We start from the raw sequence: 27637 nt of genomic DNA on the forward strand, positions 1-27637 counted from the left end.
AATAACAATGGCAGGGCGGCAGAGGCCACTGTCCGTCAGGAAGGGGAGGGTAAGCAGACACTGAGGGCACCAAGTCCGCCCTGTGCCAGCGGCCAGCACCCGATACCACAGCGCGGCTCCATGTAAGTACATATGCAAGCTGCTCTCTGTGCAGTATAGAAGTGTGTAGAAACAATCAGCAAGCTGCTCTCTGTGCAGTATAGAAATGTGTAGAAACCATCAGCAAGCTGCTCTCTGCAGTATAGAAATGTGTAGAAACCATCAGCAAGCTGCTCTCTGTGCAGTATAGAAGTGTGTAGAAACCATCAGCAAGCTGCAGTATGTGCAGTATAGAAATGTGTAGAAACCATCAGCAAGCTGCTCTCTGTGCAGTATAGAAATGTGTAGAAACCATCAGCAAGCTGCTCTCTGTGCAGAATAGAAATGTGTAGTAACCATCAGCAAGCTGCTCTCTGTGCAGTATAGAAATGTGTAGAAACCATCAGCAAGCTGCAGTATGTGCAGTATAGAAATGTGTAGAAACCATCAGCAAGCTGCTCTCTGTGCAGTATAGAAATGTGTAGAAACCATCAGCAAGCTGCTCTCTGTGCAGAATAGGAATGTGTAGAAACCATCAGCAAGCTGCTCTCTGCAGTATAGAAATGTGTAGAAACAATCAGCAAGCTGCTCTCTGTGCAGTATAGAAATGTGTAGAAACCATCAGCAAGCTGCTCTCTGTGCAGTATAGAAATGTGTAGAAACCATCAGCAAGCTGCTCTCTGTGCAGTATAGAAATGTGTAGAAACAACCAGCAAGCTGCTCTCTGTGCAGTATAGGAATGTGTAGAAACCATCAGCAAGCTGCTCTCTGTGCAGTATAGAAATGTGTAGAAACCATCAGCAAGCTGCTCTCTGTGCAGTATAGAAATGTGTAGAAACCATCAGCAAGCTGCTCTCTGTGCAGTATAGAAATGTGTAGTAACCATCAGCAAGCTGCTCTCTGTGCAGAATAGAAATGTGTAGAGACCATCAGCAAGCTGCTCTCTGTGCAGTATAGAAATGTGTAGAGACCATCAGCAAGCTGCTCTCTGTGCAGTATAGAAATGTGTAGTAACCATCAGCAAGCTGCTCTCTGTGCAGAATAGAAATGTGTAGAAACCATCAGCAAGCTGCTCTCTGTGCAGTATAGAAATGTGTAGAAACCATCAGCAAGCTGCTCTCTGTGCAGTATAGAAATGTGTAGAAACAACCAGCAAGCTGCTCTCTGTGCAGTATAGAAATGTGTAGAAACCATCAGCAAGCTGCTCTCTGTGCAGAATAGAAATGTGTAGAAACCATCAGCAAGCTGCTCTCTGTGCAGTATAGAAATGTGTAGAAACCATCAGCAAGCTGCTCTCTGTGCAGTATAGAAATGTGTAGAAACCATCAGCAAGCTGCTCTCTGTGCAGTATAGAAATGTGTAGAAACCATCAGCAAGCTTCTCTCTGTGCAGTATAGAAATGTGTAGAAACCATCAGCAAGCTGCTCTCTGTGCAGTATAGAAATGTGTAGAAACCATCAGCAAGCTGCTCTCTGTGCAGTATAGAAATGTGTAGAAACCATCAGCAAGCTGCTGTCTGTGCAGTATAGAAATGTGTAGATACCATCAGCAAGCTGCTCTCTCTGCAGTATAGAAATGTGTAGTAACCATCAGCAAGCTGCAGTATGTGCAGTATAGAAATGTGTAGTAACCATCAGCAAGCTGCTCTCTGTGCAGAATAGAAATGTGTAGAAACCATCAGCAAGCTGCTGTCTGTGCAGTATAGAAATGTGTAGATACCATCAGCAAGCTGCTCTCTGTGCAGTATAGAAATGTGTAGTAACAATCAGCAAGCTGCTCTCTGTGCAGTATAGAAATGTGTAGAAACCATCAGCAAGCTGCTCTCTGTGCAGTATAGAAATGTGTAGAAACCATCAGCAAGCTGCTCTCTGTGCAGTATAGAAATGTGTAGAAACCATCAGCAAGCTGCTCTCTGTGCAGTACAGAAATGTGTAGATACCATCAGCAAGCTGCTCTCTCTGCAGTATAGAAATGTGTAGTAACCATCAGCAAGCTGCTCTCTGTGCAGTATAGAAATGTGTAGAAACCATCAGCAAGCTGCTCTCTGTGCAGTATAGAAATGTGTAGAAACCATCAGCAAGCTTCTCTCTGTGCAGTATAGAAATGTGTAGAAACCATCAGCAAGCTGCTCTCTGTGCAGTATAGGAATGTGTAGAAACCATCAGCAAGCTGCTCTCTGTGCAGTATAGAAATGTGTAGAAACAATCAGCAAGCTGCTCTCTGTGCAGAATAGGAATGTGTAGAAACCATCAGCAAGCTGCTCTCTGTGCAGTATAGAAATGTGTAGAAACCATCAGCAAGCTGCTCTCTCTGCAGTATAGAAATGTGTAGAAACCATCAGCAAGCTTCTCTCTGTGCAGTATAGAAATGTGTAGAAACCATCAGCAAGCTGCTCTCTGTGCAGTATAGAAGTGTGTAGAAACCATCAGCAAGCTTCTCTCTGTGCAGTATAGAAATGTGTAGAAACCATCAGCAAGCTGCTCTCTGTGCAGTATAGAAATGTGTAGAAACCATCAGCAAGCTGCTCTCTGTGCAGTATAGAAATGTGTAGAAACCATCAGCAAGCTGCTCTCTGTGCAGTATAGAAATGTGTAGAAACCATCAGCAAGCTGCTCTCTGTGCAGTATAGAAATGTGTAGAAACCATCAGCAAGCTGCTGTCTGTGCAGAATAGAAATGTGTAGAAACCATCAGCAAGCTGCTGTCTGTGCAGTATAGAAATGTGTAGATACCATCAGCAAGCTGCTCTCTGTGCAGTATAGAAATGTGTAGAAACCATCAGCAAGCTGCTCTCTGTGCAGTATAGAAATGTGTAGAAACCATCAGCAAGCTGCTCTCTGTGCAGTATAGAAATGTGTAGAAACCATCAGCAAGCTGCTCTCTGTGCAGTACAGAAATGTGTAGATACCATCAGCAAGCTGCTCTCTCTGCAGTATAGAAATGTGTAGTAACCATCAGCAAGCTGCAGTATGTGCAGTATAGAAATGTGTAGATACCATCAGCAAGCTGCTCTCTCTGCAGTATAGAAATGTGTAGTAACCATCAGCAAGCTGCTCTCTGTGCAGTATAGAAATGTGTAGAAACCATCAGCAAGCTGCTCTCTGTGCAGTATAGAAATGTGTAGAAACCATCAGCAAGCTGCTCTCTGTGCAGTATAGGAATGTGTAGAAACCATCAGCAAGCTGCTCTCTGTGCAGTATAGAAATGTGTAGAAACAATCAGCAAGCTGCTCTCTGTGCAGAATAGGAATGTGTAGAAACCATCAGCAAGCTTCTCTCTGTGCAGTATAGAAATGTGTAGAAACCATCAGCAAGCTGCTCTCTGTGCAGTATAGAAGTGTGTAGAAACCATCAGCAAGCTGCTCTCTGTGCAGTATAGAAATGTGTAGAAACAACCAGCAAGCTGCTCTCTGTGCAGTATAGAAATGTGTAGAAACCATCAGCAAGCTGCTCTCTGTGCAGTATAGAAATGTGTAGAAACCATCAGCAAGCTTCTCTCTGTGCAGTATAGAAATGTGTAGAAACCATCAGCAAGCTGCTCTCTCTGCAGTATAGAAATGTGTAGAAACCATCAGCAAGCTTCTCTCTGTGCAGTATAGAAATGTGTAGAAACCATCAGCAAGCTGCTCTCTGTGCAGTATAGAAGTGTGTAGAAACCATCAGCAAGCTGCTCTCTGTGCAGTATAGAAATGTGTAGAAACAACCAGCAAGCTGCTCTCTGTGCAGTATAGAAATGTGTAGAAACCATCAGCAAGCTGCTCTCTGTGCAGTATAGAAATGTGTAGAAACCATCAGCAAGCTTCTCTCTGTGCAGTATAGAAATGTGTAGAAACCATCAGCAAGCTTCTCTCTGTGCAGTATAGAAATGTGTAGAAACCATCAGCAAGCTGCTCTCTGTGCAGTATAGAAATGTGTAGAAACCATCAGCAAGCTGCTCTCTGTGCAGTATAGAAATGTGTAGAAACCATCAGCAAGCTTCTCTCTGTGCAGTATAGAAATGTGTAGAAACCATCAGCAAGCTGCTCTCTGTGCAGTATAGAAGTGTGTAGAAACCATCAGCAAGCTGCTCTCTGTGCAGTATAGAAATGTGTAGAAACAACCAGCAAGCTGCTCTCTGTGCAGTATAGAAATGTGTAGAAACCATCAGCAAGCTGCTCTCTGTGCAGTATAGAAATGTGTAGAAACCATCAGCAAGCTGCTCTCTGTGCAGTATAGAAATGTGTAGAAACAACCAGCAAGCTGCTCTCTGTGCAGTATAGAAATGTGTAGAAACCATCAGCAAGCTGCTCTCTGTGCAGTATAGAAATGTGTAGAAACCATCAGCAAGCTGCTCTCTGTGCAGTATAGAAATGTGTAGAAACCATCAGCAAGCTGCTCTCTGTGCAGTATAGAAATGTGTAGAAACCATCAGCAAGCTTCTCTCTGTGCAGTATAGAAATGTGTAGAAACCATCAGCAAGCTGCTGTCTGTGCAGTATAGAAATGTGTAGAAACCATCAGCAAGCTGCTCTCTGTGCAGTATAGGAATGTGTAGAAACCATCAGCAAGCTGCTGTCTGTGCAGTATAGAAATGTGTAGAAACCATCAGCAAGCTGCTGTCTGTGCAGTATAGAAATGTGTAGAAACCATCAGCAAGCTGCTCTCTGTGCAGTATAGAAATGTGTAGAAACCATCAGCAAGCTGCTCTCTGTGCAGTATAGAAATGTGTAGAAACCATCAGCAAGCTGCTCTCTGTGCAGTATAGAAATGTGTAGAAACCATCAGCAAGCTGCTCTCTGTGCAGTATAGAAATGTGTAGAAACCATCAGCAAGCTGCTCTCTGTGCAGTATAGAAATGTGTAGAAACCATCAGCAAGCTGCTCTCTGTGCAGTATAGAAATGTGTAGAAACCATCAGTAAGCTGCTCTCTGTGCAGAATAGAAATGTGTAGAAACCATCAGCAAGCTGCTCTCTGTGCAGAATAGAAATGTGTAGAAACCATCAGCAAGCTGCTCTCTGTGCAGTATAGAAATGTGTAGAAACCATCAGCAAGCTTCTCTCTGTGCAGTATAGAAATGTGTAGATACCATCAGCAAGCTGCTCTCTGTGCAGTATAGAAATGTGTAGAAACAACCAGCAAGCTGCTCTCTGTGCAGTATAGAAATGTGTAGAAACCATCAGCAAGCTGCTCTCTGTGCAGTATAGAAATGTGTAGAAACCATCAGCAAGCTGCTCTCTGTGCAGAATAGAAATGTGTAGAAACCATCAGCAAGCTGCTCTCTGCAGTATAGAAATGTGTAGAAACCATCAGCAAGCTGCTCTCTGTGCAGTATAGAAATGTGTAGAAACCATCAGCAAGCTGCTCTCTGTGCAGTATAGAAATGTGTAGAAACCATCAGCAAGCTGCTCTCTGTGCAGTATAGAAGTGTGTAGAAACCATCAGCAAGCTGCTCTCTGTGCAGTATAGAAGTGTGTAGAAACCATCAGCAAGCTGCTCTCTGTGCAGTATAGAAATGTGTAGAAACCATCAGCAAGCTGCTCTCTGTGCAGTATAGAAATGTGTAGAAACCATCAGCAAGCTGCTCTCTGTGCAGTATAGAAATGTGTAGAAACCATCAGCAAGCTGCTCTCTGTGCAGTATAGAAATGTGTAGAAACCATCAGCAAGCTGCTCTCTGTGCAGTATAGAAGTGTGTAGAAACCATCAGCAAGCTGCTCTCTGTGCAGTATAGAAATGTGTAGAAACCATCAGCAAGCTTCTCTCTGTGCAGTATAGAAATGTGTAGAAACCATCAGCAAGCTGCTCTCTGTGCAGTATAGAAATGTGTAGAAACCATCAGCAAGCTGCTCTCTGTGCAGTATAGAAATGTGTAGAAACCATCAGCAAGCTGCTCTCTGTGCAGTATAGAAATGTGTAGAAACCATCAGCAAGCTGCTCTCTGTGCAGAATAGAAATGTGTAGATACCATCAGCAAGCTGCTCTCTGTGCAGTATAGAAATGTGTAGAAACCATCAGCAAGCTGCTCTCTGTGCAGAATAGAAATGTGTAGATACCATCAGCAAGCTGCTCTCTGCAGTATAGAAATGTGTAGAAACCATCAGCAAGCTGCTCTCTGTGCAGTATAGAAATGTGTAGAAACCATCAGCAAGCTGCTCTCTGTGCAGTATAGGAATGTGTAGAAACCATCAGCAAGCTGCTCTCTGTGCAGTATAGAAATGTGTAGAAACCATCAGCAAGCTTCTCTCTGTGCAGTATAGAAATGTGTAGAAACCATCAGCAAGCTGCTCTCTGTGCAGTATAGAAATGTGTAGAAACAATCAGCAAGCTTCTCTCTGTGCAGTATAGAAATGTGTAGAAACCATCAGCAAGCTTCTCTCTGTGCAGTATAGAAATGTGTAGAAACCATCAGCAAGCTTCTCTCTGTGCAGAATAGAAATGTGTAGAAACCATCAGCAAGCTGCTCTCTGTGCAGTATAGAAGTGTGTAGAAACCATCAGCAAGCTGCTCTCTGTGCAGTATAGAAATGTGTAGAAACCATCAGCAAGCTGCTCTCTGTGCAGTATAGAAATGTGTAGAGACCATCAGCAAGCTGCTCTCTGTGCAGTATAGAAATGTGTAGAAACCATCAGCAAGCTGCTCTCTGTGCAGAATAGAAATGTGTAGAAACCATCAGCAAGCTGCTCTCTGTGCAGTATAGAAATGTGTAGAAACCATCAGCAAGCTGCTCTCTGTGCAGTATAGAAATGTGTAGAAACCATCAGCAAGCTGCTCTCTGTGCAGTATAGAAATGTGTAGAAACCATCAGCAAGCTGCTCTCTGTGCAGTATAGAAATGTGTAGAAACCATCAGCAAGCTGCTCTCTGTGCAGTATAGAAATGTGTAGAAACCATCAGCAAGCTGCTCTCTGTGCAGAATAGAAATGTGTAGAAACCATCAGCAAGCTGCTCTCTGTGCAGTATAGAAATGTGTAGAAACCATCAGCAAGCTGCTCTCTGTGCAGTATAGAAGTGTGTAGAAACCATCAGCAAGCTGCTCTCTGTGCAGTATAGAAGTGTGTAGAAACCATCAGCAAGCTGCTCTCTGTGCAGTATAGAAATGTGTAGAAACCATCAGCAAGCTGCTCTCTGTGCAGTATAGAAATGTGTAGAAACAACCAGCAAGCTTCTCTCTGTGCAGTATAGAAATGTGTAGAAACCATCAGCAAGCTGCTCTCTGTGCAGTATAGAAATGTGTAGAAACAACCAGCAAGCTTCTCTCTGTGCAGTATAGAAATGTGTAGAAACCATCAGCAAGCTGCTCTCTGTGCAGTATAGAAATGTGTAGAAACCATCAGCAGGCTGCTCTCTGTGCAGTATAGAAGTGTGTAGAAACCATCAGCAAGCTTCTCTCTGTGCAGTATAGAAATGTGTAGAAACAACCAGCAAGCTTCTCTCTGTGCAGTATAGAAATGTGTAGAAACCATCAGCAAGCTGCTCTCTGTGCAGTATAGAAATGTGTAGAAACCATCAGCAAGCTGCTCTCTGTGCAGTATAGAAATGTGTAGAAACCATCAGCAAGCTGCTCTCTGTGCAGTATAGAAATGTGTAGAAACCATCAGCAAGCTGCTCTCTGTGCAGTATAGAAATGCGTAGAAACCATCAGTAAGCTGCTCTCTGTGCAGTATAGAAATGTGTAGAAACCATCAGCAAGCTGCTCTCTGTGCAGTATAGAAATGTGTAGAAACCATCAGCAAGCTGCTCTCTGTGCAGTATAGAAATGTGTAGAGACCATCAGCAAGCTGCTCTCTGTGCAGTATAGAAATGTGTAGAAACCATCAGCAAGCTGCTCTCTGTGCAGAATAGAAATGTGTAGATACCATCAGCAAGCTGCTCTCTGTGCAGTATAGAAATGTGTAGAAACCATCAGCAAGCTGCTCTCTGCAGTATAGAAATGTGTAGAAACCATCAGCAAGCTGCTCTCTGTGCAGTATAGAAATGTGTAGAAACCATCAGCAAGCTTCTCTCTGTGCAGTATAGAAATGTGTAGAAACAATCAGCAAGCTTCTCTCTGTGCAGTATAGAAATGTGTAGAAACCATCAGCAAGCTGCTCTCTGTGCAGTATAGAAATGTGTAGAAACAATCAGCAAGCTTCTCTCTGTGCAGTATAGAAATGTGTAGAAACCATCAGCAAGCTGCTCTCTGTGCAGTATAGAAATGTGTAGAGACCATCAGCAAGCTGCTCTCTGTGCAGTATAGAAATGTGTAGAAACCATCAGCAAGCTGCTCTCTGTGCAGTATAGAAATGTGTAGAGACCATCAGCAAGCTGCTCTCTGTGCAGTATAGAAATGTGTAGAAACCATCAGCAAGCTGCTCTCTGTGCAGTATAGAAATGTGTAGAGACCATCAGCAAGCTGCTCTCTGTGCAGTATAGAAATGTGTAGAAACCATCAGCAAGCTTCTCTCTGTGCAGTATAGAAATGTGTAGAAACCATCAGCAAGCTGCTCTCTGTGCAGTATAGAAATGTGTAGAAACCATCAGCAAGCTGCAGTATGTGCAGTATAGAAATGTGTAGAAACCATCAGCAAGCTGCTCTCTGTGCAGTATAGAAATGTGTAGAAACCATCAGCAAGCTGCTCTCTGCAGTATAGACACAGAATTTAATATACACAATCAGCAATATATTCTCTGTATGGTAATAAAAATAACATATGTGGAAACAATCAGTGGGTTGCTCTCAGTACACAATAGAGAATTTACAACCTGTAAACAATCACCAGGCAGCATTGTGCAGTAACAGAATGTACCAGTGAAACAGTTGGCAGGTTGCTCTGTATAGTATAAAAACAAGGTGGAAACAACCAGCAAGCTGCTCTCTGTGCAGTATAGAAATGTGTAGAAACAATCAGCAAGCTTCTCTCTGTGCAGTATAGAAATGTGTAGAAACAATCAGCAAGCTTCTCTCTGTGCAGTATAGAAATGTGTAGAAACCATCAGCAAGCTGCTCTCTGTGCAGTATAGAAATGTGTAGAAACCATCAGCAAGCTGCTCTCTGTGCAGTATAGAAATGTGTAGAGACCATCAGCAAGCTTCTCTCTGTGCAGTATAGAAATGTGTAGAAACCATCAGCAAGCTTCTCTCTGTGCAGAATAGAAATGTGTAGAAACCATCAGCAAGCTGCTCTCTGTGCAGTATAGAAGTGTGTAGAAACCATCAGCAAGCTTCTCTCTGTGCAGTATAGAAGTGTGTAGAAACCATCAGCAAGCTGCTCTCTGTGCAGTATAGAAATGTGTAGAAACCATCAGCAAGCTGCTCTCTGTGCAGTATAGAAATGTGTAGAAACCATCAGCAAGCTGCAGTATGTGCAGTATAGAAATGTGTAGAAACCATCAGCAAGCTGCTCTCTGTGCAGTATAGAAGTGTGTAGAAACCATCAGCAAGCTTCTCTCTGTGCAGAATAGAAATGTGTAGAAACCATCAGCAAGCTTCTCTCTGTGCAGTATAGAAGTGTGTAGAAACCATCAGCAAGCTGCTCTCTGTGCAGTATAGAAATGTGTAGAAACCATCAGCAAGCTGCTCTCTGTGCAGTATAGAAATGTGTAGAAACCATCAGCAAGCTGCAGTATGTGCAGTATAGAAATGTGTAGAAACCATCAGCAAGCTGCTCTCTGCAGTATAGAAATGTGTAGAAACCATCAGCAAGCTGCTCTCTGTGCAGTATAGGAATGTGTAGAAACCATCAGCAAGCTGCTCTCTGCAGTATAGACACAGAATTTAATATACACAATCAGCAATATATTCTCTGTATGGTAATAAAAATAACATATGTGGAAACAATCAGTGGGTTGCTCTCAGTACACAATAGAGAATTTACAACCTGTAAACAATCACCAGGCAGCATTGTGCAGTAACAGAATGTACCAGTGAAACAGTTGGCAGGTTGCTCTGTATAGTATAAAAACAAGGTGGAAACAACCAGCAAGCTGCTCTCTGTGCAGTATAGAAATGTGTAGAAACAATCAGCAAGCTTCTCTCTGTGCAGTATAGAAATGTGTAGAAACCATCAGCAAGCTGCTCTCTGTGCAGTATAGAAATGTGTAGAAACCATCAGCAAGCTGCTCTCTGTGCAGTATAGGAATGTGTAGAAACCATCAGCAAGCTGCTCTCTGTGCAGTATAGAAATGTGTAGAAACCATCAGCAAGCTTCTCTCTGTGCAGTATAGAAATGTGTAGAAACCATCAGCAAGCTGCTCTCTGTGCAGTATAGAAATGTGTAGAAACAATCAGCAAGCTTCTCTCTGTGCAGTATAGAAATGTGTAGAAACCATCAGCAAGCTTCTCTCTGTGCAGTATAGAAATGTGTAGAAACCATCAGCAAGCTGCTCTCTGTGCAGTATAGAAGTGTGTAGAAACCATCAGCAAGCTTCTCTCTGTGCAGAATAGAAATGTGTAGAAACCATCAGCAAGCTTCTCTCTGTGCAGTATAGAAGTGTGTAGAAACCATCAGCAAGCTGCTCTCTGTGCAGTATAGAAATGTGTAGAAACCATCAGCAAGCTGCTCTCTGTGCAGTATAGAAATGTGTAGAAACCATCAGCAAGCTGCAGTATGTGCAGTATAGAAATGTGTAGAAACCATCAGCAAGCTGCTCTCTGTGCAGTATAGAAATGTGTAGAAACCATCAGCAAGCTGCTCTCTGCAGTATAGAAATGTGTAGAAACCATCAGCAAGCTGCTCTCTGTGCAGTATAGGAATGTGTAGAAACCATCAGCAAGCTGCTCTCTGCAGTATAGACACAGAATTTAATATACACAATCAGCAATATATTCTCTGTATGGTAATAAAAATAACATATGTGGAAACAATCAGTGGGTTGCTCTCAGTACACAATAGAGAATTTACAACCTGTAAACAATCACCAGGCAGCATTGTGCAGTAACAGAATGTACCAGTGAAACAGTTGGCAGGTTGCTCTGTATAGTATAAAAACAAGGTGGAAACAACCAGCAAGCTGCTCTCTGTGCAGTATAGAAATGTGTAGAAACAATCAGCAAGCTTCTCTCTGTGCAGTATAGAAATGTGTAGAAACAATCAGCAAGCTGCTCTCTGTGCAGTACAGAGAGGGAATTCATTACATATAAACCAGGGTTGTCATTACACCAAAATTTTGATTTGATTTTGATACCATAAAAAAGTATTGCGATACTCGATAACATTCGATACCACGCGAAGAAAAACCCAGCTGCGTGCATCCCGCATTTCATGGACGCTCCGGCCTATAATAGAACAGTTCCATCCTATTTTTAGGAGGGGAAAAAGGTGACAAAAAATGGTGAATCGCGCGGTTTTTATTTCTTTTCTGTTACAGCGATCACCGCATAGGAAATATTTTTTTATATTTTAGTAGTTTGGATTTTTCGGATGTAGCGATATGTCATATGTTTATTTATTTATTGTATATGTAAAATTGGGTGATTTATACTTAATATTTTGGTGTGTTTTTTTTTTACTGTTTATTTAATAACTATTTCCCCCCTTAGGGGCTAGAACTTGGGATCTCTTCATCCCTTGTCCTATTCACCCTGATAGAGCTCTATTAGGCGTGCTGCACCACCAATGATTATAATACGGGGGGGGGCGCTGCACCACCAATGATTATAATACGGGGGGGGGCGCTGCACCACCAATGATTATAATACGGGGGGGGGCGCTGCACCACCAATGATTATAATACAGGGGGGGGCGCTGCACCACCAATGATTATAATACAGGGGGGGGCGCTGCACCACCAATGATTATAATATGGGGGGGGGGGGCGCTGCACCACCAATGATTATAATACGGGGGGGGGCGCTGCACCACCAATGATTATAATACGGGGGGGGTGCTGCACCACCAATGATTATAATACAGGGGGGGGGTGCTGCACCACCAATGATTATAATACAGGGGGGGGGGGGGCGCTGCACCACCAATGATTATAATAGGGGGGGGGGTTGGGCGCACTGCATCGCCAATGTACGGCCACCAATGAAGATAAGTAACCCATTAACACAGACACAGGAGGCAGAATCACATAGCCGGCACCTGACAGGGAGCTGCAATCAGCGGCAGTTAACCCCTCAGGTACCGCATCATGTTCTGTGATACTAGGCTGTGCAGTAGTGCAGCCTAGTATTGGTAAAAGGCAAGTCACGGTATCGATTGGGTATCAATAATTCGATACCCGGTGAAACCCTAATATAAACAATGCAAAAGTTACTCTCTGTCTGCAGTACAGAAACAGAGTTTACTACAAACAATCTGCACATTATACAAAATACACATGGAAACAATCAGCAAGCTACTCTCTGTATGGTAACTGTATTGTCAGTCGTTTTCAGATGCTGTACATTTCTACAGGCGTTAAAAAAGAAATGGCGGCGTGCGCTCATCCGGTAGCCATACACAAAACACATACAGTCGTGTGCACGAGGCCTAAATTTCTCCTACACAGAAACAATCAGCAAGCTGCTGTCTGTGCAGTATAGAAAGTAAATTTACTAAATACAGTAAGCAAGCTATTCTCTGTATAGTATTAAAAAAACACGTGGAAACAATCAGTAAGCTGATGTTTGTTCAGTATGGAAATAGAATTTACTACAGACAATCAGCAAGTTATTCTATGTACTGTACTGAAAAAACATGTGGAAACAATCAGCAAGCTGCTGCTGGCAGATTTCTTACAGTAGTAGATGCACTTCGGGCACCCGATGCAAATGCCAGCCGTACAGTACAAGCAGCACTCCACCACCGGTGCAGGTGAAGTGTTCTTTATTGCAGCACATTTGTATCAGGAGACCTGAGTGACTGGCCACAGCACTCCACCACCGGTGGAGATATCACTGGGGTCTTCTCCAGGTGGGAGAGCGAGGCTGGAGCCACGTGATCCAGAGCCACATTCCTTCTACCCTCAGTAGCTGCCAAATTCCTTCTCCACCCTGATAAATCAATAGACAGGGAGGAACCAGGGCCGTATCACCCGTGGTCTGATGGACACTCCACGTGCACTGCCCAAATCTCAGCTTGGGAGAAGTGAAAGAGATAATGCCGGGGGAGGGGGTGACCCCGGGCACAGGTATATGTGTCGTCCTGGACGTGGCCTGCCCCTGAGCTGCTCTGTCACTTCCACATTCTTTGACATTTTTCCATTCCTGAGTAACGCGTTGTCCACTCCCCTCGCTCCCTGCACTGGGACAGGCGCTGGTTTAAGAACAGCCAAAACCAGTTATTCACTCTCAATAAAAGTCACATCCAGGACGGCTCTTCTGCTCGAAACCTGCAGGGACCTAGACTAACTTCTCCAACCATCTGTCTGTATATATATTTCAGAGGGATCCTTGAGCAATGACGATGACTCAAGAAATCTTGAGCTCTCTGCACCTGGCAGATAAGGTGAGTCCTGTCCTACTAACATGTACAATGGAGTCCTTCTCTTTAGTTCTCATCATAGGGGCACTCTACTCCACATCTAAGGGTCATGGGTGGTTCCCATCATAAGCGCACTCTACACATGTAATTGTCATGGAAGTTTCCCATCATGGGGGTATTACTCCACATCTAAGGGTCATGGGAGGTTCCCATCATAGGGGACCTCTACTCCACATCTAAGGGTCATGGGAGGTTCCCATCATTGGAGAACTCTACTCCACATCTAAAGGTCATGGGAGATTCCCATCATAGGGGCACTCTACTTCACATCTAAGGGTCATGGGAGGTTCCCGTCATAGGGGGAACTCTACTCAACTTCTAAGAGTCATGGGAGGTTCCCATCATAGGGGTACTCTACTCCACATCAAAGGGTCATGGAAGGTGAAGGAGCCTCCACCAAGTGCTTATCTTATAATGGCACTTGTTGGAGATGGATTTGGGCACCAGGTTCCTTTTCTGCCTTTGTGCTCCACTCTACAGCCTGGTGGCATTTGAATAACCAATTGAAGGCATGTACCTGGTCAGAGATATCTACTTGGGCTTTTGGTGGAACCAGCCAAACATCTAACATGTATAAAGGCGTCCAGACTTTCCCCAGATGGCAGATTTCAGGGGAACGAAGGATCAGGCTGTATCATGTCAACATGCCTGATCTTTCTAAACGCTTTTGTCAAGGTTTTGATAAATTGTTGGATTTGACATTTCCAGTCTTTTGTGCTCATTTGGTAACAGCAGGTCTATAAGAAAATGGATTCGTCAACTGGGTTGTCAATCTTGTTGAGCGTCAGGTAGTCATCCACATTGCCGACCTCTGAATGTGGCACTTTCCAATGGTGGGGGTTTCTTTTAGGTATAACCAGGACATATCTGCCTTGTATCTAAGATATGTTGCAGCACATGCTTTGCCTTATTAGACCAGGGTTTCCTTGATGTAACCCTGCTTCTCCTTGAGACTTCATCAGAAGATCTCCAGAAGACAGCAGTGGAAAGATCTGGGTATCAGGCAATAGAAAACAGATGTTAGCATGCTTGAGATGTGTTCCAGCTTGAGTTCAGATACGGTGTGTAACGGGTGGTATTTTTACCCTCGGGGTAGACCTGGGCAGCATTGGGCACCCATCTCATGTTGATAAATCATTCATGATTCCCATCTCATAGGAGGCCATGTTACTCTCAGGGACCATTGGCGGAAAACCAGTTGGTTACTTCAATAGGGATGTTTGACGCTAAAGTGTTGCTATCTGGCTGGCGTAGTGTGGTACACATGATCTGACATGGTAAGAAGAAGTTCTATGCCGGGACGACCACCACAGTAGAGTCTCGGCAGGCTGCGGGAAGGCTGTAGAGAGGTGATGCCCAAGCTAGCTGCACAAAAATTAGGTTGGATGGATCCAGGCTTGGCAGTTGTCTGAAGGAAACTCAGGGAGGAATGATGTGGAGAAACCAACTGGGTCAAGAGTGAAGGATGAACTCACCAGTAGTGGAGCGCTTTCGAAATATTTTGCCAACCCGGTCTAGAGTAAAGAGTAACTCCTTCTCTCTAAGGACCACGTTATAAATTAGAGGCTGTCAATTCCAGACGGTGCCAGGCTTTGCTCTTAAAGAGACAAATTTCTTATAGCTTTTGGACTGGCCTTGGCCGGTGTCATCTCAACCCATCAGATGAGAGGTGAACCTGATCCTGGGTGTACAAAAATTAAGAACTGTTGAGTTACTGAAATTGTAGGAACTGTTTCTTGTAGGTGTGAAACCAACAAGCGTGAGTGCCTCTCCAAGAGAGGAAAGACCTATAAATAAGACTGCTTTGTCCGTGACATTTACCAATGGTGCAACAACACCCACATGACAAACCGCGCTTGTTTTGTTGAAAGACGGCAGCAGAGAAAGCAGCAGCAGCAGAATCCACCTCACATGTATGAAGAAGGGTTCATGGAGGCACACGAGCAGTCCTGTTACACATACGCTACTAAAATCTGCGTCATATACTGGAGGGTCCACCTGATATGTATGAAGAAGGGTTCGTGGAGGCACACGAGCAGTCCCGTTACACATACTGTACTAAAATCTGCATCATATGCGGGAGGTTCCACCTCATATGTATGAAGAAGGGTTCCTGGAGGCACACAAGCAGTCCTGTTACACATACTATAATAAAATCTGTATCATACACAAGAGGTTCTACCTCATGTGTATGAAGAAGGGTTCATGGAGGCACACGAGCAGTCCTGTTACACATACTATACTAAAATCTGTGTCATACATGGAGGTTCCACCTCATATGTATGAAGAAGGGTTTGTGGAGGCACACGAGCAGTCCTGTTACACATACTATACTAAAATCTGCATCAAACATGGGATGTTCCACCTTATGTGTATGAAGAAGGGTTCATGGAGGCACACGAGCAGTCCTGTTACACATACTATACTAAAATCTGCGTCATACATGGGAGGTTCCACCTCATGTGTATAAAGAAGGGTTTGTGGAGGCACATGAGCAGTCCTGTTACACATTCTATACTATTTCTCATTCAGCGGGGGAATTCTCAGGTAGACCAGCATGTACTGACCGCTCTCCCTCTGGAGCAGAGGGTTATTGTCTGCTTCTTGTCTGTCTTGTTCCACCTGTTTTACCAGTTTTCTACAGTAAATAATACTGGGCATTCTTCCCCCACTGCAGACAGCAATTCTTGTCCAAAGCACTGCTCATCCTAAGCTCTCTGGTTCATGATTACGAGGACAAAACTACAAGGTTGCCAGGACTCCATGAGAAGTCCATGAGGTGCAATTTTTAGGGGAATTAGGCCTCAAAGTTCCTAAATCTTGAATAGCTATCCTTAGGATAGGTCACAAATTTGGGTTCTGACTCAACACCCCACTGATCGGCTGTTTGAAGGGCCGAGGAGTTGTGGCCTCTTTAAGCCTGTGGCATCCCGTCCATTAGTCACATTCAAGTGAATGAGACTGAGCTGCAATACCAAGAACATCCACTATACAATGGCTGGCGCTGTGTTTAGTATGCAATGTAGAAGCTGCAGCGCTCATCCGTTTGACACAGCCTTCAAACAGCTGATCGGCGGGGTACTGGGAATCAGACCTCCACTCATCCGGTATTGGTGACCTATCCTGAGGATATTTAACCCCTGGAAAATACTGTAAAGGCAATAAAGGAACTGCATCCAAAAATGACTATGCCTTTAAAAGATCCCATAGACTATGCTTTGTCTGCATTATTCTGTATTTTCCAGTAGACACTGCTTTTTATTGTCAATAGCTGGTGAGGGTAACACGCACGGTTGGCCAAACAAAAGATTGGGCATACTGAAAGGCAACATGTCTGATGCTTCTCTCCCCTATTATCTGCCACTGGGTAGAGTCAGGACAACTCCATACACGTAAGATCGTTGGGCCTAGGAACTAACGCATTCCTCCTCTGACACTTCCACCAGGTTTCTGCTTGGGGTACACTAGGCACCATCAAACCTCTGAAGAACTTTGAACCTGAAACTGATGTGGAGAAGATTAGTGAAACGCTGGTGGATAAAGGTACGGCTTGTTTTGCTGTCGGTGACAAGAACATTTGGGTTTCTCCATGATAGTGTCGGGCACAGTACACCCATACCGGTGACCATCAGTACCAGCAAAGTGGTTCTCATAAAATAAAAAAAACTGTGCACCTGCGGTGTGGATTTGCAACGGCATAGTCTGAAATCTGTGGCATCTATAACTCATGCTACAGATTTTCTTGGGAATTTTTGTCAGTGGACGTACCCCGACAGTGGTGGCGTAGTGTCCTGCATCTTTACTACCTCTCCATATGTATGCCAGTCATTCTCATCATGTTCATTGACAGGTAACGTGCAAACCATCATCGACACCGTGACAGGTCTTAACAACGACCAAAGACAAGAAGTGGTTCGCCTGTACAAGGCAGAAGATCAGAAGGTAAGGAGAACTGTCCAAACATACTATGTTTCAGCTTCTGCACACAAGTGGGGGGCTAGACGCTCTTTCATTTTTGCCAAATCACTAAAAATTAAAGGGGTTATCCACTTCGGACAATCTCTACTGGTTAAGCTTGATGTATGTCAACCCAAGATAGTAATTTCAGTGGAACCAGCTGACCATCTCATGTGTATGGGGGTCCACCAACCCTCCTTGACACCAGATGTTGAGGAAAATAGGGGTCGGATGTCAACATGCACGATCCTTTTGTTCTCGAGAAGATAAGCTGACAATAGAGGCATGGGCAATGGGGTGATGACCACACAGAAGATAAATGGTAGGCTGGCTGACTTGGTGCAGATAGAGGGACACATTTCGCATTAGGAGAAGTAGTTAAATGGGTTGTCTGCTCCAGGGGCCAGAGCTAGATACAAATACAAACATTATGATTCCTAAGCCAGTAACATAAGCGCCGAGCATCATGGCTGAAGAAAAGGTCCTCAGGATAATAGCTGCCGAACAGATGCACATATTCTTCCTTGTAGGACTTGGTGGAGGACATCAAGAAAGCTTTCTCAGGAGACCTGGAGAAGCTTATGGTTGGGCTTCTGAAGACACCGGCTGCATTTGATGCCCAAGAACTAAAATCAGCAATGAAGGTAAGATGATCAGTTATGAAGGATGAGGTCTGACAACAGCTTATGAGAATGAGAGATACGCTTTCTTTTAGGACCAAAAAAGCTGAAAGTCTTCATGGTTGGTGGAAGTTAAAGGGGTTGTCCCAAGAAAAGTATTCAAAGGATAGGTGATGAATGCTGGATTACAGGGGAGTCAAATAAAGGTGGAAAAAGGGGTCCGAGACCCCTCTCTGGAGTGCCATAATTCTGTCAGTGGCTTAGTAGTGGATGAAGTGGTGGGCCAACATGCGCCCTATTGTACCATTCACACAGAAGGAATTTGGCAACCTCTTGTTCTCTGGATCACTGGAGGTCCTACAGTTGGACCCTCTGCCAACCGATATTTATAACCTATCCTGCGAATAAAGACAAATACTTTTTGTCGGAAAACTCCTTTAAAGAGCATCTGTGAGCAGGATCAACCCTGCTAAACCAGAGACAATGCATGATAGGGTTGATTCGGCTGAGTAAAACGATTATTTGTGTTCCTCCACTGCACCGTTCCTGAGAAAAATTAATATTAGGCTTTCTGTGTACCGAGGAGTGGGCCTAAGCCCCTCGAGCACCAGAGCTCCTCAGCTCCCCTTGGCTCCCTGTAATCTCTCTTCTGCACTATAGTCTACACTGTCAGCGCATGCGCAGCGCATCAGGCTGTGCTTCCCCAGCAGCACAGATGTTAACTGCACATGCGAGGACTATACCAACTCCACCCGGAGGAGAAGGCGCTTGGCTATGTTCAGGTAGAGGACAACATCATTGGCACATGCGCAGTAAACATCTCTGCGGTGCTAGGTCACAGGACCTGGTGAGATGCCTACTCCGGTCAATCAAGGGGAGGGGGAAGAGGCTCTAATTGCAGAGCATAATGGTTCTGATGCTCTGAGGGACTCTGGCCCACCCTTCGCTCCACCAAATACCTAATTTATGGGCCGAGAACATGGCCACTGCTTATTGCTATGAAATGTTCCTGGGACTGTGACGGGAGAATTCTGCTCACACACACGATGCAGAGGGTCCTCTTCTTCCAGAGGGATGTCACAAGTAGTATTTCTATCTTCTAATGCAGGGTTTAGGTACCGATGAAGAAACCCTGACAGAAATCCTGTCCACTAGATCCGGTGATCAGCTCAGAGAGATCCAGACATGTTACCGGCAGGGTAAGTGCACGAGGCTACACCACTCTACTAGAGCCTTGAGGATGCCCTCTAAGACAATGTATCCTGTATCTGATGTTAGTCTGCAGAAGAGATTGATTTCTTCCCCCGATGCGGACATATTGGTTCACACTTCCTTCCTGCATTGTCGGTACAGCGGGGGCAAGCTTGTTTTACGGCAGCTGCAATGAAAGGGAGTGAGCGAAACGTCCTAGTATAATATACAGTCTACAATGATGGGAGTACAGCCCCAAAAGCCAGGAAGCGGCAGGGGGGCTGCATACAGAACCTTATCTATGTCTATAGTGTTACTGTCCTGCATGATCTAACCATTAAAGGGGTTGTCCCACTCACCCATTATCTGAGGTCCAGCCACTGAGGTCCCCAGTTCAGCCCTGTGTTCCATTCATTTCTAAGCTGAAGACATGAAGAGCGGCAACACATGTGACCATCGCTTTGTTCACTTGGGAGACGCATGGACCCCCATTCTTGTCCTCAGTCGATCGGATCTCCATCGATCACATACTTGTCACCTATCCTATGGATCATTGATAAGTGGTTATGGTGGAACGACCCCTTTAAATAGCACATGGCTCAATGATAGGACATGGCTCTGCTCATTATGTCCTTGTCTACACAGCACAGCTGATAACTGCAGAAACTGACAGCCTATTGTGTCTGCTCTGGTGGCCAGTGTAAATATATTGGAATATTTCAAGTTTTTTGTTATGTGGATAGCAACAAAACTGTGTAAAAAATGTATTTATAATAAAAACCTGATTTAAACGATAATTTTTTTTCTGAGCGAAAATCACTTTAAAGGGGAACTTTACATTAAACAGCATTGCAATATAAATGTCATATTTCAGCCCTCAAGAGCAGACATTGGGGGGCCATGGTTGTGAGGAGAATGGGGTTTGTGTAGACTGTAGCCTCTGGCGCAGAGCTTGATGGAGGAGGGTCTACATACACTGAGGTCTCCATTGTTGTAGGCACTGACATCAGCCAATGAGGACTCTTATTTTGTCTCCAACACAGAATATAAAGTGGATCTGGAGAAGGACATCGCATCGGACACCAAAGAGCCATACACCGCTCTTCTCCTAGCGCTGGCCAAGGTAAAGACACGCAGGGCAGCCTTTCACTCTCTACGGTATATCAGGATAACGCTAGTGATTTATACCTTTCATTCCAGGGCAAGAGAGAAAAGGATTCTGGGATAATTGACTATGACCTGATTGAGCAGGATTCAAAGGTTGTATGCCTTTTATATGGTTACATTGCTCCCTCTAGTGGTAAACTCTGGTACAGCTGTAAATAAATAGGCATAGACTTTTTTTAAAGGGGAATTCCACCTTTAATTAGCCTCAAACTTTTCATAAAACGACAAGTTATATTTGTAGCACCTCTGCGGTATAATTTCAAGCAGCCTTCAATAACGTATTTTCTGCCTCTGATATTTGTGACGACAGATTCTGAGTGATCTGGGGCCGAAGAACACGGCCAACAGTGCCCAGTGGATCACGATTCTGACAGAACGGACCCACGGACACCTGAGGAGAGGTAATTCAGCTATGGGCAGAAATACTGTTGTTACTGTCACATGTGCCACAGTCTGCTTGTCATTGGCTACACTGGGGTGCGGAGTCTAAGGGATCCCCTGATCTTTACCTTTAACCCACACAAGGGGGTATGGCAGATAGCCAGGTCGTGCACATGGAGTAGTAGCACAGTCAGGAATAGAGACAAGGGTATAGAGAGGTAGGAATGCAACCAGATGGCAGGGTAGTCAGGGACAGACCTGAGAATCAGAGCCAGGAGAAGAACCACAGGTACCAGAAAAAGAATCCAAAGGGCAAGAACATAGCCCCGAACTGTCGGTGTGTATCCCAGGAACTGGAACACAAAAGGGGCATTGATTTATGCAAATCCCTTTACAGCCAGATTGGGATGTTCTCATAGGTGGAGCTTAAATGTCTGATTTTTGCAATTCCATTATGGGAGAGAAGCGATATATCCAAGAAGTAGGCCAAGGTCAGGACCAAGATCAGAATCACAAGGAATAAGAAGCAAGTGCGCTAGACAGGTCTGAGTCCCCTTTAAACAGGCTGTCAGGCTCAACGTCATAAAGTAGGTCCAGTGACCCTAACAACCTCAAAGCCCAGGAGAGAGAAGAGCCAGTCACTGGAGCAGGGTGTCAACTGGACATGGCCAGTATGGGAGAGAAGCGATATATCCAAGAAGTAGGCCAAGGTCAGGACCAAGATCAGAATCACAAGGAATAAGAAGCAAGTGCGCTAGACAGGTCTGAGTCCCCTTTAAACAGGCTGTCAGGCTCAATGTCATAAAGTAGGTCCAGTGACCCTAACAACCTCAAAGCCCAGCAGAGAGAAGAGGCAGTCACTGGAGCAGGGTGTCAACTGGACATGGCCAGGGGAGACTCACCATTAAAACCGAGAGCGGCGAGAACTACTGCCACTGTCCTGGGAGTATAGTAAAGCCTGGTGGGATCCTCTCCCATCACCAGGACTTCATTGAGCTGATTGATTTGGATCAATGCTCGTTCCCCCGCTGTTCATCCCTCATTTCTTCTCTTAGTGTTTGATCACTTCAAGACATCAACGTCCGTGGACATAGAGGAACGCGTTAAGAAGAATTTTAAAGGCGACTTCCAGAAAGGACTCCTGACGTTAGGTAAGTGCCGCATTCAGAGGTAGATTACCGCGCAGGGCTTTGCCCACATCTCCGTTCCCAATGTTGTATCACTGAATATAAAAAAATGTAGCCACAGCCTTCTCATTCAAAGAGTTTTCTTTATTTTCATGACTATGAAAATTGTAGATTCACACTGAAGGCATCAAAACTATGAATTAACACATGTGGAATTATATACATAACAAACAAGTGTGAAACAACTGAAAATATGTCATATTCTAGGTTCTTCAAAGTAGCCACCTTTTGCTTTGATTACTGCTTTGCACACTCTTGGCATTCTCTTGATGAGCTTCAAGAGGTAGTCCCCTGAAATGGTTTTCACTTCACAGGTGTGCCCTGTCAGGTTTAATAAGTGGGTTTTCTTGCCTTATAAATGGGGTTGGGACCATCAGTGGCGTTGAGGAGAAGTCAGGTGGATACACAGCTGATAGTCCTACTGAATAGACTGTTAGAATTTGTATTATGGCAAGAAAAAAGCAGCTAAGTAAAGAAAAACGAGGTGCTATCATTACTTTAAGAAATGAAGGTCAGTCAGTCAGCCGAAAAATTGGGAAAACTTTGAAAGTAAGGGCTATTTGACCATGAAGGAGAGTGATGGGGTGCTGCGCCAGATGACCTGGCCTCCACAGTCACCGGACCTGAACCCAATCGAGATGGTTTGGGGTGAGCTGGACCGCAGAGTGAAGGCAAAAGGGCCAACAAGTGCTAAGCATCTCCGGGAACTCCTTCAAGACTGTTGGAAGACCATTTCAGGGGACTACCTCTTGAAGCTCATCAAGAGAATGCCAAGAGTGTGCAAAGCAGTAATCAAAGCAAAAGGTGGCTACTTTGAAGAACCTAGAATATGACATATTTTCAGTTGTTTCACACTTGTTTGTTATGTATATAATTCCACATGTGTTAATTCATAGTTTTGATGCCTTCATAGTCATGAAAATAAAGAAAGCTCTTTGAATGAGAAGGTGTGTCCAAACTTTTGGTCTGTACTGTATATCAAAATCAATACCAAGCTGAGAATTATAGTAGATGCCATTACTCACATTTCAGTAGCAGTCCTTCGGACTCTGTCCACCTTTTGGAATTTCTGTTGCCCCCCTAGGATGAAATCCGTAGTATAAATTAACATGCTGTACAGTCTCCGCTGCAGATTTTTGTAAATTCCCATCCACTCTGCCGCCACTGTAATACACTATGAAACCTGAAGCAAGTCCGCCATGTTTAGACCACCCCTAACAGAGCATGGGAAACAATGGCAGCAAACCCTCAGCTGTGAGAAGTATGAGCTGTATGAGTTTTATATCTAAAAAATGGACAAATAAAGTTTCCGTTCAGGGTTACAAATTTCAAAGCATTTTCAAGATCACTGCTTGAAGTCAGTGGAAGGGAACATTTAATTGTTCCATTCAGGGGCTGAATATGTTCCCTGGCTTATTCCTCTACACAGCTGAGGGTTTGTTACAGGGTATTGGAGTCAATATTTTCTATTTACTGAAAGCAAGCAAAGGTATCAGGAATGGAAACAATGTATTACAAAGTTTCAGAAGAGCTGCTACAATTGTAGTATAATTAAAAGGAATCTCCAGGATTTAACAATTGATGACCTATCCTCAGGATGGGTAGATAATATCGGATCACTGGGGGTCCGACACCTGGCACCTTCGGAGCAGCTCAGGTACCGAAACTACAAAGCTCCACTAAACAGCACCACCCCCCATCTGATACTGATGACCTGTCCTAGAGATCGGTCATCAATTGTTAAAGTTTTCCAGGATCTTAATATTGATGACCTAGGATAGGTCATCAATACCAGATCGGCGGGGGTCTGACATCTAACAACCCCCCTGACGATCAGCTGTTTGAAGAGAAGGTCGTGCGCTGTGCGAGCGCAGCCTTCCCTTCATTGTTTACCTGCTTGACATTGACATCGCAGAGGTGATGTAATGACTTCTATGGGACGGCTCCTTCCTATACAAGTGTGTATATAACAGCTCATGTATCTTCTCCTCCTAGTGGCCGTCATTAAGGACACTCCACTCTACTTTGCAGACAGACTGTACAATGCAATGAAGGTAAAGACTCCCAGGCTGGGGAACGCAGGACTCCCAGGCTTTCTCTATGAGTGGTGGGGAACGCAGGACTCCCAGGCTTTCTCTATGAGTGGTGGGGAACGCAGGACTCCCAGGCTTTCTCTATGAGTGGTAGTGGTGGGGAATGCAGGACTCCCAGGCTTTCTCTATGAGTGGTGGGGAACGCAGGACTCCCAGGCTTTCTCTATGAGTGGTGGGGAACGCAGGACTCCCAGGCTTTCTCTATGAGTGGTGGGGTAGCAGGACTCCCAGGCTTTCTCTATGAGTGATGGGGTAGCAGGACTCACAGGCTTTCTCTATGAGTGATGGGGTAGCAGGACTCACAGGCTTTCTCTATAAGTGATGGGGTAGCAGGACTCGCAGGCTTTCTCTATGAGTGGTGGGGTAGCAGGACTCACAGGCTTTCTCTATGAGTGATGGGGAACGCAGGACTCACAGGCTTTCTCTATGAGTGATGGGGTAGCAGGACTCCCAGGCTTTCTCTATGAGTGGTGGGGTAGCAGGACTCACAGGCTTTCTCTATGAGTGATGGGGTTGCAGGACTCCCAGGCTTTCTCTATAAATGATGGGGAACACAGGACTCGCAGGCTTTCTCTATGAGTGGTGGGGTAGCAGGACTCACAGGCTTTCTCTATAAGTGATGGGGTAGCAGGACTCGCAGGCTTTCTCTATGAGTGGTGGGGTAGCAGGACTCACAGGCTTTCTCTATGAGTGATGGGGAACGCAGGACTCACAGGCTTTCTCTATGAGTGGTGGGGTAGCAGGACTCACAGGCTTTCTCTATGAGTGGTGGGGAAGCAGGACTCACAGGTTTTCTCTATAAATGATGGGGAACGCAGGACTCGCAGGCTTTCTCTATGAGTGGTGGGGAACGCAGGACTCCCAGGCTTTCTCTATGAGTGATGGGGAACGTAGGACTCCCAGGCTTTCTATATGAGTGGTGGGGAAGCAGGACTCACAGAATTTCTCTATGAGTGATGGGGTAGCAGAACTCACAGGCTTTCTCTAGGAGTAGGTGGGGAAGGAGTACTCACAGGCTTTCTCTATGAGTGGTGGGGTAGCAGGACTCACAGGCTTTCTCTATAAGTGATGGGGTAGCAGGACTCACAGGCTTTCTCTATAAGTGATGGGGTAACAGGACTCACAGGCTTTCTCTATAAGTGATGGGGTAGCAGGACTCACAGGCTTTCTCTATAAGTGATGGGGTAGCAAGACTCATAGGCTTTCTCTATGAGTGGTGGGGAAGGAGGACTCACAGGCTTTCTCTATGAGTGGTGGGGAAGGAGGACTCACAGGCTTTCTCTATGAGTGGTGGGGAAGGAGGACCCACAGGCTTTCTCTGAGTGGTGGGGTAGCAGGACTCACAGGCTTTCTCTATGAGTGATGGGGTAGCAGGACTCAGAGGCTTTCTCTAGGAGTAGGTGGGGAAGGAGGACTCAGGCTTTCTCTAGGAGTAGGTGGGGGTAGCAGGACTCACAGGCTTTCTGTATGAGTGGTGGGGAAGCAGGACTCACAGGCGTTCTCTATGAGTGATGGGGTAGCAGGACTCACAGGCTTTCTCTATGAGTGATGGGGTAGCAGGTCTCACGGGCGTTCTCTATGAGTGGTGGGATAGCAGGACTCCCAGGCTTTCTCTATGAGTGATGGGGTAGCAGGACTCCCAGGCTTTCTCTATGAGTGATGGGGTAGCAGGACTCCCAGGCTTTCTCTATGAGTGATGGGGTAGCAGGACTCCCAGGCTTTCTCTATGAGTGATGGGGTAGCAGGACTCCCAGGCCTTCTCTATGAGTGATGGGGTAGCAGGACTCCCAGGCTTTCTCTATGAGTGATGGGGTAGCAGGACTCCCAGGCTTTCTCTATGAGTGATGGGGTAGCAGGACTCACAGGCTTTCTCTATGAGTGGTGGGAACGCAGGACTCGCAGGCTTTCTCTATGAGTGGTGGGAACGCAGGACTCACAAGCTTTCTATATGAGTGATGGGGTAGCAGGACTCACAGGCTTTCTCTATGAGTGGTGGGGAAGCAGGACTCACAGGTTTTCTCTAGGAGTAGGTAGGGAAGGAGTACTCACAGGCTTTCTCTATAAGTGATGGGGTAGCAGGACTCACAGGCTTTCTCTAGGAGTAGGTGGGGAAGCAGGACTCACAGGCGTTCTCTATGAGTGATGGGGTAGCAGGACTCACAGGCTTTCTATATGAGTGATGGGGTAGCAGGACTCACAGGCTTTCTCTAGGAGTAGGTGGGGAAGCAGGACTCACAGGCGTTCTCTATGAGTGGTGGGAACGCAGGACTCACAAGCTTTCTATATGAGTGATGGGGTAGCAGGACTCACAGGCTTTCTCTATGAGTGGTGGGGAAGCAGGACTCACAGGTTTTCTCTAGGAGTAGGTGGGGAAGGAGTACTCACAGGCTTTCTCTAGGAGCGATGGGGTAGCAGGACTCCCAGGCTTTCTCTAGGAGTGATGGGGTAGCAGGACTCACAGGCGTTCTCTATGAGTGATGGGGTAGCAGGACTCACAGGCTTTCTCTATAAGTGATGGGGTAGCAGGACTCACAGGCTTTCTCTATCTAAATGTCTTCTGTTTCTAGACGATATTTTAACAAGCTGTAGATAACGTCGCTGATCTCCCCCTGCAGGGCCTGGGGACTAATGAAAGCACTCTTATACGTATCCTGGTATCTCGCAGTGAGGTCGATTTACTGAGTATCCGAGTGGCCTATAGAAGGAAATACGGGAAATCCCTCTATTCATCCATTCAGGTAATCTTAAAGGGAGAGTCCACTTTTAATAAAGTTAAAAAAATAAAAACACTAGTTTCTGTATGTGTGGGGAGGGGGGAGGTACCCTGTAGTACGCTAGTTTGAGCCAAGGGGCAGGTGGGAAATAACTTCCCCTATAACATACACTATTCGCCTGCCAAACATGAGAAAGACTACTAACATAAACTTAAAGGGCCTAGGCTATGTCTGGTATTGCCATCAACTGGATGTAATACTGGACATAGCCCACGGATAAGAGTGGCGCCGTTTCAAGCAGAGCAATCCCCCTATTGAAAGCTTTTAATATTTTATTTACCATGGAAAGTTCTCAGGCCTTTCTTATATATGTATTTTTACTATTATTTCCATTATTGGACCAGGAGGGGGCGCTGTTGCACTTTTATCTATAGAGCGAAGTAGTGGTGAAAAGTGGTACTGCAAGAGGGAAGTTTATGCTGCAGGTTTGAGTTCGGTTAGATCTTCTTGTATCGGCCGGTCCACCCTTCTGACCAGCAGAACAGACCCCCTGACATATCTGCTGCGCGATATCTCATTATTACAGGAGAGGACACACCCCCTCTAAGCTGTGATGTCACACACTTCTCTTTCAGAGTGACACCAAGGGCAGTTATCGCTCAGCGCTGCAGCAGCTGTGCCGGGCAGAAGATATATAGATGTCACCGCACTTAATGACCAAGAGGACAGTATGGCCGCCATCTTTATCAACCCTGGCTGTCCACTCCAGCGGGGTGACCTCTGACCCAGCAATCTTCCCTCATTTATTAAAGGTATCTTTCATAAAC

At 45.2% G+C, this 27637-nt stretch overlaps 1 protein-coding gene across 3 annotated transcripts; it reads left to right on the plus strand.

Moving 5' to 3' along the window:
* On the plus strand, positions 1-27637 carry LOC120981921 (annexin A2-like). 3 transcript variants are annotated; one of them, XM_040411716.1, is made up of 13 exons: positions 1-122; positions 13402-13464; positions 16947-17043; positions 17351-17442; positions 17988-18101; positions 19186-19276; positions 20312-20391; positions 20469-20528; positions 20746-20836; positions 21872-21967; positions 23999-24057; positions 26712-26834; positions 27446-27637. In XM_040411716.1, the coding sequence occupies exons 2-13, from the start codon at positions 13417-13419 to the stop codon at positions 27506-27508; spliced, it is 1014 nt and encodes a 337-aa protein (XP_040267650.1). In that variant the 5' UTR covers positions 1-122; positions 13402-13416; the 3' UTR covers positions 27509-27637. The 3 variants fall into 3 exon arrangements, with proteins under 3 accessions (XP_040267650.1, XP_040267651.1, XP_040267649.1); XM_040411717.1 differs by lacking the exon at positions 1-122 and adding an exon at positions 13064-13147; XM_040411715.1 differs by lacking the exon at positions 1-122 and having other exon boundaries at positions 13167-13464.

The sequence above is a fragment of the Bufo bufo genome, chromosome 11, assembly GCF_905171765.1.
Source record: "Bufo bufo chromosome 11, aBufBuf1.1, whole genome shotgun sequence".
Taxonomy (NCBI): domain Eukaryota; kingdom Metazoa; phylum Chordata; class Amphibia; order Anura; family Bufonidae; genus Bufo; species Bufo bufo.